Below are 14373 nucleotides of genomic sequence, written 5' to 3' on the forward strand. Positions count from 1 at the left end.
CCACACACAAATTGGTATGTTGGTCCCAAATGGGCCCTACATTTATTCTCGTCATCCTCCTGCCCTTAATATACTTATAAAACACCTTTGGATTTTCCTTTATTTTATCTGTTAGTGCTTTTTCATGCCCCCTCTTCTCTCTCCTAATGTCTCTCTTAAGAACCCCCTGGCATTTTCTACATTCCTCAAGAGCTTTGGCTGTTTTGAACCCTCAGTATCTGCCATAAGCCTCCATTGTTTTCCTTATCCCACCCTGGATGTCCCTTGACATCCAGGGTTCTCTGGACCTTTGGTCCCACCCTTCATTATCATGGGAACATGTTGGCCCTGTACTTTCTCTATTTCCTTTTAGAATAAATCCCACTGCTCTGATGTAGATTTTCCTGCAAACAACTTCTTCCAGTTAACTTTGGCCCGATCCTGTCTTATTTTATGAAAATTGGCCCTTCCCCAATTAAGAGCCTTAATTTCTTCTCTATCTTTGTCCATTTCCACAACTATCTTAAATTCTACTGAGCTATGGTTACCGTTTCCAAAAACACTACACCCTGTATGCTTCATCCGATGCCGGTGTCTATGTATTTACATTGTGTACATTGTGTTGCCCTGTTATGTATTTTCTTTTTATTTTATTTTCATTCACTAAATGATCTGTTTGAACTGCCCGCAGAAAAATACTTTTCACTGTACCCCAGTACACGTGACAATAAACAAATCCAATCCAATCCAATCCCTTCTAAATTATTTTAAGCCTTGCCCAGTAGCATGAACAAACCTCCCTGCTAGGATATTTGTCCCCCTCCAATTCAGGTGCGACCCATCCCGCTGATTAAGATCTCATCTGCCCCAGAAGTGATCCCAATGATCCAACTATCTAAAGCCCTCCCTCCTGCACCAACCCTCTAGCCACATGTTTATCTGACCTATTCTATACTCACTAGCTGCTGCTGCTGCTTTCCCCCCCAAGGTATATCTATTTTGCTGGGGAATAGCCACAGGAGATTCCTGCATTATCGGCCTAGCCCCCTTGCTCTGCCTGGTGGTCACCCATTCCCTCTCTGCCTGCGAAGTTTGAGCCTATGGTGTGACCATCTCTCTATATGTGCTATCACGATACTCTCCCTCGCGGATGATCCACAGTGTCCCCAGATACTGCTCCAGCTCTGAAATTCGAGCTTCCAGGAGCTGCGACTGGAGACACTTCCTGCATGCATGCTGGCGCTGGGAACTGGAATTGTTCCTGGTCTCCCACACTCGTGCTTAAGCGTAACGATGCCGGTGAATAGCGGGAGAAGCCAAAAACGGGAACCGCGCCAAGTGCCAAACACTTTGCAATGCAACCGGTCCGCTCCCGTAGGCAAATTCGGAATCTCGCCACAGCATGGCGAGAAACCAATTATTAGCACTTAAACTCAATTGACGAGAGCCACCCGTCATCCAACAGCCTCTCATCATTCACCGACCTCCTCAGCAAGTGCTCACGCTGGCGCCGATTAGTACACCTTTTGCAAAACATGAACCTGACAGAAGGGCTTCTCTGGGGAGCTGAGGAGGTGAGTAGCCATCTTTGCTCACAGGAAAAGCGTCTGGGGGCGCTGGGCTAGCTGTGCTCAGTGGGGGATTGGGGACCCTTGGCTGGGGGTGAGGGGACCCTCTGCAAGGGTGGGCCACCATAGGAGGGTGGGTGGGGGGACCATGTTGTGGTAGTCACCACTGTTGTATTGTATATACTGCATATGAGGGGTATTACGGTAAGGCCCCTGTACTTTGCTCATAGTCGCCTCACGCAATGCACAGGCATATGCCCCCAACCACACGGCCCACCCCTCCTGGGCATCGTGGACCATGCCAGCAAACACCCCATCGTGGACCCCATCAGCGACCGCCCCCCAGCCAACCCCAGGCCTGCACCGCGCGGCAGCCAACCAACCCCGGGGGACCCATGTGCTACTTCTGCGGACAGACAAAACACCTCCGGCAGCGCTGCCCAGCGCGGAGCGCGCTCTGCAAAGCCTGTGGGAAGAAAGGACATTTCGCTGCTGTGTGCCAGGCCCGCTGGATCGCCGCTATTGTCCCTGTACCCCCCACGTGCGACCCGTGGGCGCCGCCATCTTGTTCACCTCACAACACGTGCTGCCCGTGGGCGCCGCCATCTTGCTCACCTCACAACACCTGCGGCCCGTGGGCGCTGCCATCTTCCCCGCCTCAGGACCCCTGCTCGTCAGACACCTCATCGGGCCGCTCATCACCTGCAACCGCCACCGACTAGCCGCGTGTCGCCTCCGTCACGATTGACCAGTCCCAACTGCACAACCTCGTGACCGCGACGACGACAGTGAAGGTCGACGGGCACAAGATATCCTGCCTTCTGGACTCCGGGAGCACTGAGAGCTTCACCACCCCGATACGGTAAGGCGCGGCTCTCCCACGGTACACCCCATTAACCAGAAAATCTCCCTGTCCTCCGGAACCCACTCCGGGTGATCCGGGGGTACTGCATCGCTACCCTCACCATCCAAGGCATTGAGTTAAGCGGCTTCCGGCTCTACGTCCTCTCCTACCTCTGCGCTGCCTTGCTACTCAGCCTGGACTTCCAGTGCAACCTCCAGAGCCTAACCCTGAAATTTGGCGGGCCCCTACCACCTTTTACTGTCTGCGGTCTCACGACCCTTAAGGTCGACCCGCCTTCTCTGTTTGCAAACCTCACCCAGGATTGCAAACCCGTCGCCACCAGGAGTAAACGGTACAGTGCCCAGGACAGGACCTTCACCAGGTCTGAGGTCCAGCAAACCGGAAGGTATTATCGAGGCCAGCAACAGCCCCTGGAGAGCCCAAGTGGTAGTTGTGAAAACTGGGGAGAAAAACAGGATGGTCGTTGACTACAGTCAGACCATCAATCGGTACACGCAGCTCGACGCGTACCCCCTCCCACGCATATCTGATATGGTCAATCAGATTGCACAGTACCGGGTCTTCTCGCCAGTGGACCTGAAATCTGCCTACCACCAGCTCCCCATTCGCAAGGCGGACTGCCCGTACACTGCGTTTGAAGCGGACGGCCGTCTTTACCACTTCCTTAGGATTCCCTTTGGCGTCACTTACGGGGTCTCGGTCTTCCAACGGGAGATGGACCGAATGGTTGACCGATACGGACTGCGGGCCACCTTCCCATACCTGGATAACGTCACCATCTGCGGCCACGACCACGACGCTAACCTTTCCAAATTCCTCCACACCGCGAAACTCCTCAACCTAACCTACAACAAGGAGAAGTGTGTGTTCAGCACAAACCGATTAGCCATCCTTGGCTATGTGGTCCAGAATGGAGTGCTAGGGACGACCCCAATCGCATGCGGCCCCTCATGGAACTCCCCCTTCCCGACTGCCCCAAGGCCCTCAAACGATGCCTGGGCTTCTTCTCGTACTACGCCCAGTGGGTCCCTAACTATGTGGACAAGGCCCGCCCACTCATCCACTCCACCGTTTTCCCACTGACGGCCGAGGCTCACCAGGCCTTCATCCGTATCAAGGTCGACATCGCCAAGGCCGCGATGCACGCGGTCGATGAGACACTCCCCTTCCAAGTCGAGAGCGATGCATCAGACGTCGCTCTAGCCGCCACCCTCAACCAGGCAGGCAGGCCCGTAGCATTCTTTTCCCGCACTCTCCATGCCTCCGAAATTCGGCACTCCTCCGTCGAAAAGGAGGCCCAAGCTATCGTTGAATTGGAGGCATTACCTGGCCGGCAGGAGATTCACTCTCCTCACTGACTCAACAACACATAGCGGGGTAAGATCAAAAATGATAAGATCTTGAGGTGGAGGATCGAGCTCTCCACCTACAATTACAAGATTTTGTATTGCCCCGGTAAGCTCAACGAGCCCCCTGATGCCCTATCCCGAGGTACTTGTGCCAGCGCACAAGTGGACCGACTCCGGTCCCTGCACTATGATCTCTGTCACCCAGGGGTCACCCACTTTTATCACTTCATAAAGGCCCGCAATCTGCCCTACTCCATCGAGGACGTCAGGGCTATCACCAGAGACTGCCAGGTCTGCGCGGAGTGTAAACCGCACGTCTACCGGCCAGACCGAGCGCACCTGGTGAAGGCCTCCCGCCCCGTTGAACTCCTCAGCGTGGACTTCAAAGGGCCCCTCCCCTCCACCGACCGAAACACGTACTTTCTTAATGTGGTCGACGAATATTCCAGATTCCCCTTCGCCATCCCATGCCCCGATATGACGTCTGCCACCGTCATCAAAGCCCTCAACACCATCTTCGCTCTGTTCGGTTTCCCCGCTTACGTCCACAGTGACTGGGGATCCTCATTTATGAACAATGAGCTGCGCCAGTACCTGCTCAACAGGGGCATTGCCTCGAGCAAAACGACCAGCTACAACCCCCGGGGAAACGGGCAGGTGGAGCGGGAGAATGGGACGGTCTGGAAGGCCGTCCAGCTGGCCCGACGGTCCAGAAATCTCCCGGCCTCCTGCTGGCAGGAGGTCCTCCCCGACGCCCTTCACTCCATTCAGTCGCTCCTTTGCACTGCGACTAACGAAACTGCCCATGAACGTCTCCTTGCCTTCCCCAAGGAGTCCATCTCCGGGGTTTCGCTCCCAACTTGGCTGGCAGCTCCAGGAACCGTTCTCCTCTGCAAGCACGTGCGGCTACACAAGGCGGACCCGTTGGTTGAGAGGGTGCAGCTACTTCACGCGAACCTGCAGTATGCCTACGTAGCATACCCCGACGGCCGCCAAGACACAGTCTCCCTCAGGGACCTGGCAGCAGCAGTGTCCCCACCCCACCCCCAACTCTGCCCTGGCGCCACCCTTCCTCCCCCCAGCGCACCCCACCACAGGCACTGCTCCATGACGATCCGTCCTCCCCTTGGTCCCACCTGGGGATGAAGATGAGGTCGGCGCGCTCCTGGAGTCACCGGCGACCGAGCCGATGCCAAAATCGCCACCAGAACTGCGGCGCTTGCACCGACGGATCAAGGCGCCCGATCATCTGAATTTGTAAACTTTTCCTTAAAATGTTAAACACCTGAATGTAAATAGTTTTCCACCACCCCCGCTGGACTCTTTTTTAACAGGGGGTGAATGTGGTAGTCACCACTGTTGTATTGTATATACCGCATACGAGGGGTATTACTGTAAGGCCCCTGTACTACAGGTACAGGGTAGATCCCAGCCTGCTGGCTCCGCCCAGTAGGCGGAGTATAAATGTGTGGGCTCTCCGAGCTGCAGCCAGTTCGGCAGCAGCTGCGGGAGGCAACACATCTCGTCGTAATTGATAGTGCATCACATGGTGGAATCAACTCGCTGCACCATCATGCTAATCCGTGGACCATGTATACCCTTTCCAGGGGCAACCCTTGTCCCTGCCCGTATGCCCCCAGACCACGCATGACCCCCACCAGCTGCCGAGGCCTCTGGCCGTGCAGCTGAAAGCTATTGCCAATAGGGAATTGTCAATCGTGGTTAACTGAGCATTTCACACAACCAAGTGGATTCCTGTGGGTGGGCGGGTTATGCAGCATGCGGGAGTCATTGTCTGGCATCCCAAACAGACTGTGATGCCTGAACAGTATGACTGAACACTGCGGGAGGCAACACCACATGTGCAGCAGCCAACATCCGAACAGTCAGGGGATGGGGCACAGCTCCAGCGACATGTCCACGTCCAGAGAGTGGGTGAGTGCCAAGAGGAGGGTGCCAGCACCTAGTCCAGGTGATGCTGTGAGCGGGTGTCCAGGGTACAGGGTCCGGGGCCCGATGAGGGAGGCCCGCTTTGGCCTGGGGTACGAAGGGTAGGCGTTCCAAGTAAGGTGGTGGTGGGGGAAATCAATGGGGGAATGGAGGGTCCCGGGGTGGGAGTCACTGCTCTCTGTCAGTCCTATACCCTTTCCCAATGCCTTACAGATATTGAACGCTATGGCAGGGATGTTGGATGCAGACGTTGCCCTAGTGATGCTGGTGCTACGCGATGCGGTAAGAGACCGGAGAAGGGGGCAGAAGCAGCAGCGTCTGCAGATGCTCGAGGCAGCGGCTCATGTGCCAGTCCCCACCCCACACCCTGATGACTGGGCCGCCATCAGGCCAGGGAGGGACCCAGAGGGGAAGTCCCGCAACGGCCCAGGGTGTACAGGCGCCACTGGTCATTCGATCAAATGAAGGACAGCGCGGGCTGAGGAGGCTCCAAAAGGAGACGATGTGACACCAGTGCCATATCCTTGACGACTTGGCACCACATGGAGGAGGAGGACAGCCGCCCCCAGTGGCCGTCAAGGTCACTGCAGCCCTGAACCTTTATGCCACGGGATCATTCCAGGGCTCAAGTGGGAACCTGTGTGGTATCTCGCAGGCCACAGGTCACACTTGCATTCAGCCTTGTGGCTCACCCTCCGGGACCCGCAGAAGAAAAGACATCCCTCATGGCCTCCACCATGTACAGGAGTCTCCCCAGATCAGCATCCCTGAATCTTGGGACTGATCTCCTCGGTGCCATTGTTGCGAACTGGCTGGGGTTGGCTGAGCAAGTGCAGCCTAAGCGCTGCTCGATGTTGTTAGGGGTGGCTGGCGAGTGTGGTCCTGGCGAATCAGCTGGCGAGCCGGCATTCAGGGCGAGAAGCCCGTGAGGCCTTGTTAAGTGGACCAATTAACGTTGAATTGTGTTGCCGGTCTCGCTGGGCCGAGCGCCGGGAAACTCGCGGCAATTCCCACTCAGTACAGCACTTGGACATTTTTCCGGAGAATCGCGGCCAATAAGTCCATCATAGAGTAGTGTTTCTGGATCTTCCTTCATAGCAGTTTTTGCACCAGTAATAACATAAATCTAATACACCAGAAGCTACTGCATAGTGATAATGAACAGGAAAACTAGATGATTCTGTTTCCATCCCTTGCCCAGAGGAAGAAAACTTTAGTATCCTAAGCACTGCCTTGACTAAGGAGACTGGGCAAGTGAATGGAGCGTGGGTCCCAAAAGTCGGCCAGTTGGGTGCCAGGGAAAAACAATTTGAAAAGCACTGCTTTGGCCACTGACTAGTGAAAAAGGAATAGAGGGACATATTTGCAGGAAAATTGCAGAGATGTAAAAAACTATCGGGTAGCAATAATAGAGGACTTTAATTATCTTAATATAACTGGGATAGTAATAGTGTAAAGGGTAGAGAGGTAAGAGTTTCTGAAGTGTATTCAGGAATACGTTCTAGCTCAGTATGTTTCCAACCCAACACGGAAGGAGGTGGATACGATCTTGAGCCCGCAATCGCCGTCTGCAGGATCAGCGGCGTGGGAGGAAAATCTTCCGAGTATCAGGAAACACAATCTCAGGAAACACAATACTCACCAGAGAGATTGTGTTTCCCAATTTACCCCGCCGCTCGCTGGCGACGTCGCAAGATTCATGCCATAAAGGGAGTGATCCCTATTTTAATACTTTTGCATTCATTTAAATATTGTGAGCATCATGTTGTTGAGGTTTACAAGACCTTTGGCCAGACGTGAGGCAGTCGAGGGAAATCCCCCCCGGGGACGTAGAGGGGACGTATAGTATAGCCGCCGGGAGGGGTAGAGGGACATGCCCAGTCAGTGCCATGGCACAGCCCCCGGCACAGATTGGCACTGCCAGGTTGGCACTGCTGTGTTGGGAGGCTGTGGGCTGTTAGGCTGCAATATTGATCGGGGCGCTCTTTGAAAATGGTTCTCCGATCTCTTTGGAGTTTGTGCCAACCCTATGAGGCCCCACCCTGCCTGAGTGATGGCGTGAAACTCGTCCACTCATTTTATTTGGTCTAATAGGCTCATGATTTGGAGAGAAAACTGGTCTGTGCAACTGGAGAATTACACGTCAGTTTTCTATCTGAGCGTGATACTTAGTCCGGTATTGCTGGACCAGATTCAAGCGGATCAAGTGGGGCAAGTATCAGTAGAGGAACAGTAGAGGAACGTTTGAGGGACAATGATGATAGTCTCAAAAGGTTCAGGCTAACTACGGAAGGAGCAATCCAGAGCAAAAATAATGAATTGTAGTGGACCAGTTTGATTGGGGTGAGAACGGTTCTGCCCCTATCTTTAAAAAGGAGATGGTTCATGATGAAACATTGACTGCTGCTTTTAAGATAAATCACTCCCTACATGTGAGTATCCTATTGTTTTGTAAAAGATAAAGACATCTGAATCCTTTGGAATAACAGAAAACTCTACATTTTCAACCTTGTGTGAAAACATCTTTCCCCCTCCCACGCCACTCACAGTAAACAGGGATACTGACTCAGATGGGACAGCCTGCCCATAACAAACCTCAGCAAGAATAAAGATGAATGCACCAAACCCACCACCCCAACTTCTTTGTCTGTTCGTGGCTCAACAATTGTGTGATTCTGATAGGTTCCTGGCCAAATCCTTTTGTGAAGGCAAATGGTGGAAAATTCATTTCAAGTTTCTGCCTTTCCCTAAGCTCAAGTATTTTTGACCCCCATTCTGACTAATCTTAGATACTAGCACAGTGTAGTACTAGCCAAGTGTAATAATACTCTGGTTCGGAACCCACGATGGTTCCATGATTATAAACCGCGCAAATCCCATTGGCTGGGGACAATTAGAACAATACAGCACAGGAACAGGTCCTTCGGCCCTCCAAGCAATTGGTTATTACAATTCTTGGGCGGTATGAGCTCCCCCAATGAGGAGGCGGGGCAATCACTAGTAGTTGCAGCTGTATAAATAGAGCTGGCCAGTGTGGTACTGGCTTGAGAAGGAAGCAGTGGTGAACAGCTGCTGCTATGTACATATTGTTGTCAATAAAGTTACTTTCTGTTTGACTCCACAAACTCGTGCTGGATTCTTCGTGGCCCTCACAGAAGTTAGTAAGCTTGAAGCCACCAAATCCATTCCAAATAAGTTGATTTCAGCCTAAAAGAGAAGTGTATTATCAGTTCCCTGCCACAAGGAGGCGGCAACGAATGGATGAATGCCAATTCATTCAACAGAGTCCATTCAAGTTCTTCCAGGTACACTGTTGACGATCTCCTAGCACCCCAAAAACTCCAGCAGACAGTAACCCTGAAGGTAGTTGCAATGCTCTCAGAAACACACGGAAATATCAACATGAGTCAAGAATTCCACGTTCCAAACATCATTCCACTGCACGTGCCCCTCCACCTCACCCATCAACCACACTGATCCAAAAGAATGTAAAACCATTGTATCAATGCACAAAAATATGTTAACATTATATTAAATATTCCCTGCAATAAATGATTTTTTTATGTACAACCACAACAATATAAGGTTTTAAGCACATTGATCCGTTCGTTGACCCTCAGACTTGCCCTTAAATGGCAATGAGACTCATTCTTCCTGTGCCATCAGAAAATGAAAATATAAGTATTTGATGCATTATTTATCAGTATTATAACTCATCCACACAGGCAAACACAATCACCATTGATGAAATTGCAAACTGAAAAGGTCCTGATTACTACCGTTATCAGCATATCATGATATGTTCCTTAATTATTTTATTCAATTCATAAATTTCAAATATATCTATGAAATCGTTGTTCTCTTTTATGAGCTCATAAAGAACGTTACTTTGAAGGAAATCATGTAGAAATCTTTTGACACAAGTAATGTTTAGTTGTTAAAAAGATATTCATATATTAATCAAGGTACATAACATATTGCATTTAATAGTTCAACAACACAAAGAAATCAGTCTCAAATTTGGTAGGAGCCAATCGAAAATATCCTTCTCCCTATTGGGGAACCTTTTCCTCCCATTTGTGTTCCTGGGTAAAACAGCGCTAGTTGACTGTTTCCATATTTATCGACACACCTTGAGCAACTGTGATCAGAGGGCAATTTGGCTAAATATTCAAAAATGCACCAAATACGAAATTTGTAAGATTGGAGGGCGGGATTCTCTCAGCCTGGGGTCGGGCCGGAGAATCGCCGCGACCAGCGCGAACCGCAGAGCGGAGAATTGGCGCCATTGGCGCCGGCGTAGTCAGCGCGGCTCCAGTCGGGGGCCGCTCTACGGCCCCCCCCCCCGGCGAATCTCATCCCGGGAAGGGCCGAGCAGTCATAACAAAAAACCCAAGTCCCGCCGGCGCCGTTCTAACCTGGTCTTACCTGGCGGGACCTCGGCGTGGAAGGGTGTGGGGCAGCCTGTCGTTGGGGGGGGGGGGGGGGGGGGGGGGAGGGAGGGGGGGTCTCCGCTGTGGCCTGGCCCGTGATCGGGGCCCACAGATCGGCGGGCCGGCCTCTCGGGCTGGGGCCTCCTTTCCTCCGTGCCGGCCCCTGTAGCCCTACGCCATGTTGCGTCGGGGTCGGTGTGGAGAAGGGAGCCACTGCGCATGCACATATTGACGCCGGTGCCACTGCGCATGCGAGGCCACTTCAGAATTATCCCTCATGTCCTGGTTAGCCTTTATCCCCCAATCAACATCAATGAAACACATCATCTTATCATTACCACATTGCTGTTTGTGGGAAAATACTGGGCTCAAATTGGCTGCTATGTTTCCTAGATTACAGCAGTGACTACACTTCAAAAGTTCTTATTGGCTATAAAATGCTGTAGAAAGTCCCAGGGCTTTGAAAAGAACTATACAGATGCCAGTCTGTCTTTCTTTTCATCAATTTTATAAGGTTATTTATTTTGAATCCCTTTGAGATGTGGTGAAAACGAGTTACTGCTCATTTGCTTTCCGTAGACTGCCTTGCATGCAAAACATTACTTCAAAGATATTATTCATATCAAGCAACCAAATGTGAAAAATTATGTGTAAGATGGATTGGGACTCAAGACAATTTTCCCGCTCAATGTTTTTTTTACTGTTAGCCTCAGTTGACATACAATTGCTCTTTTGAGTGTACTTTTTGACAATAACAAAAATTTTACAGAAACAGCTGCCCCCTGAATGATAGATTGAACAAGCATTGGGTAAATTTCTACATATCATTACAGTGCTGTAATTTAGTTTTAATAAGTATGGTACTGTCACAATGTCCTGCTAATTTAAACAATGATACAAATCAGAAATCATTCTATTCAAATAAATTCACAATTTCATAAACCCAACAAATCCAGTGATACTTATAATAGCGGTTTTAAAATGGATACATTATTTTACAATTCTTAAATTGCTGATACAACCCTGTAAAATTGACCTTCGGCTTTTCCATTAAGTCTTGGAAGAAGGAATCATTGTATTTTGTGTAAACTACATAATATTGCTGTAATATTCATCATATTAAAAATAAAATAGCATACTCATTCACTTTTCTATTCTGCATGTCAGTTTTTAAAATCACAAGTATCTAAAGAAAATACAAAGGTCACAGTTAATTTAACTTTGATCAAAGTATCAAACTGTACGCTGTAATAACACATTGTTTGTTGCAGGCAACCTTAAAGATTTTATCATTTTCAAATTATTTTAGTAGCATTGGAATCCAGTTTATGCAATGACTTTCCTCTATCCACGTTGGATTTGGAATAGTATAAGTGCATTATCAAAATCGTCAAAAATATTCAGGATAACTACTGTGCTTTGTGCTGTTTTATTTTATTATAAATATAACCATTAAAAGATAATCATTGACGAACAAGAAACAAAATCCAACCTTTTCATCATCCTCAGTGAAGGGCGCTCCTCCTATATTTTTGTTTATAGCTTGGGCTACTCCAATAATCTCACCATCACTGTTTCGAATTGGCATGCACAACAGGGATTTTGTCTTGTATCCTGTCAATTTATCAATTTCATCTCTGAAGCGACGGTCCTATGCAAGAAAATGCAAAACATTGGTTACCCAGTTCCTGTTTTAGTGGTGTACAGCATAAGGACTACCAATACTGGATAAGTGTTGCATGACTGATTTCACAACACTCCATTTGCACAGTAGGGTATTTTTCAGTTCACAGTTTGATTGATGGCTCCAAGTGGTTGATAGATCCCTTGAAGTGGAACTATGAATTCCAATATTTGTTACATGAGGGATTAAACACTTATCATAGAATCATAGAATTTACAGTGCAGGAGGAGGCCATTTTATCAAAACAAAGTTGATTATAAGAATTAGTCAACATGTATAAAACAAGAATTTGGTATCAATTACAAACATGAAGAAAACACAACAGCTATTGTAATCTATGTGTATAACTCTTAATGAATCCCTCTTAGTAGCTGTTCCAGTTCAATACAAAATCCAATAAACCAAAACCCCTTTCAAGGGCGTGGCCCAGCACACTGTAATCTCATTTGAATAGGACTGGTCCTTTCCCTGAGTTTCTGATCCAGTTCCAACCAGCAGATTCAAAACTCCTCCTGGAAAGCAACTCTATCTTTGAAGTTACGAAGACAACGTACTTTTAGTTCCCTGGAACAGTTTTAAAATGAAACGAGGGAAACACTGCTTCTCTTCTGCAGTCCAAAGAAACAAACCAAAACTGAAATCTAACCCAGTAACCCCACCTAACCTTTTGGACACTAAGGGCAATTTAGAATGGCCAATGTGCAGCTAACCTGCACATCTTTGGATTGTGGGAGGAAACCGGATCACCCGGAGGAAACCCACGCACACACGGGACGAACATGCAGACTCCGCACAGACAATGACCCAAGCCGGGAATTGAACCTGGGACCCTGGAGCTGTGAAGCAACTGTGCTAACCACTGTGTTACCGTGCTGCCCACGCAAATGAAATGTCCGATTTTATAAGGATGCAGTTGAAGGAACGTAAACACAGTGAATGGGTTTTTATGAAAGAGACCATTTCTATTAAATAATGAATTCAAAAATAGGCAATTAGAAATGTATTTTATTTAATTTTAGCCTGGCTCCTGAGGTCTACCCATGGTGGATTCTGGATGAGTTGTCATGGTAGGTGTAAAGGCAAATGGTAGTGAGAGTTGGCATGAGTTGGTACTAAGTTGGCACAGGGGCTAGGAGCTTTTCACAGTAACTTCATTGCAGCGTTAATGTAAGCTAACTTGTGACAATAAGACTATTATTATTATTAAAAGGCTTGGAACTCGGCAGGGCCATGAGGAGATATGGGGGTATGAGGGGCAGAGGGGTATAAGCTGGCATGAAGGGTATGAGGGATAATGAGGAAGGGTGGAGGGCATGAGCTGAATTAGAGAGTGCCATGGATGAGTGTGTAGTGGCCAGTGGCTGGCACGGAAAGGGCTTGGCGAGTGCATGGGGGGGATGTTGAGGGGTTGTGAGGGGTGAGGATTGATTTATTGTTTATATTGAATGTTAAAAACATAGAGCTGGAGCACAGAGACAGGCCTTCCACCCTAACCTGCTCCCCACCCCGAATGTTCCGCAGTCATTCGGGGGGTGACACATCTGACTCCCAGAGAACCCCGCTGTGGTGATATGCCTATGGACTATATCATAGATGGATGGTGTGCGACCTCCAACCAGCAGGTGGTGGTGCAGGCACACCATGCGGTCTCAAGACCACAGTCATGTGACCAGTGACTCCCATATAAGCGGAGACACAACCAGCCATCATGAGATGGCTGCAGAGGGTAATAAGACGTACAAGTGAATGGTCGGTGCTAGGTGCATGTCCAGAGGAGTAACAAGCAGACTCCATGATAACGTGCTCTGTAACAGATTGCTATCTTAGCACACGAGACTCAATAACGATCCTGGTTTGGACAAGTCTAGGTGTTTGGTGGATCCCTTCGTAAGGTATTGTTGCTCTCTTTGTTTGTTTTGAATATGATCGCCTTCCTTAATTCTAATTATGTTTGCTTTAGAGTCGCCAGGTATCTTTCGATACCGCCACAAGGTTCAAACCCTAATACTGATCAAAGAGCCGGTCCACCAGTTAGTTAGTTCAAAGTCAAGACTATTTATTTACATACACAGCAATATCTACTCATGCATGAAATACTACAGACTAAACTATCACTACTGCTAAAGCCTATACTTAGCTTCAGTCGCGCACTCAGTCAGAGGAACAATGGCCGTTGTTCGGTTCTGAGGCTGTTGGGTTCGAAGTGGTAGAGGGGAACAGCTAAGGTCATCCGTCTGGTAGCGAGCGTTGACCTTGGACTTACTTGCTTCTGGTGTAGCTGGTGGAAGGGTCTCTCCGCTGTGAGAGCCGATTCCAAGAGAGCGATTCTCTCTTGGGGCCTTCTTATTATACCCGAAGGGGGCTTCGCGTGCTTTTGGACAGGCCTTAAACTTGGCCCCAATCAATTGGTCCATTTCTTGATCATTCGCATTGATCCTGACCAATAAAGGGGTGGGTGCCCTGATGGCTGGGCGTGTCCGAGGTGGCCGTTGGCCTGGATTTGTTTGTGCTTTCGGTTTGGGGAACTGGCACCGCGAGGTCTGGG

At 49.3% G+C, this 14373-nt stretch overlaps 1 protein-coding gene across 2 annotated transcripts in view; it reads right to left on the minus strand.

The window, feature by feature from the left end:
* pde11a (phosphodiesterase 11a) overlaps positions 1-14373 on the minus strand; it is a 706589-nt gene that overhangs the window by 549033 nt on the left and 143183 nt on the right. For both annotated transcript variants that reach the window (XM_072477086.1, XM_072477077.1), the window contains one exon: positions 11637-11795. In XM_072477086.1, coding sequence (XP_072333187.1) covers positions 11637-11795 — 159 coding nt within the window. The remainder of the gene's footprint in view (positions 1-11636; positions 11796-14373) is intronic.

This window comes from Scyliorhinus torazame, chromosome 2 (assembly GCF_047496885.1).
Source record: "Scyliorhinus torazame isolate Kashiwa2021f chromosome 2, sScyTor2.1, whole genome shotgun sequence".
NCBI lineage: Eukaryota > Metazoa > Chordata > Chondrichthyes > Carcharhiniformes > Scyliorhinidae > Scyliorhinus > Scyliorhinus torazame.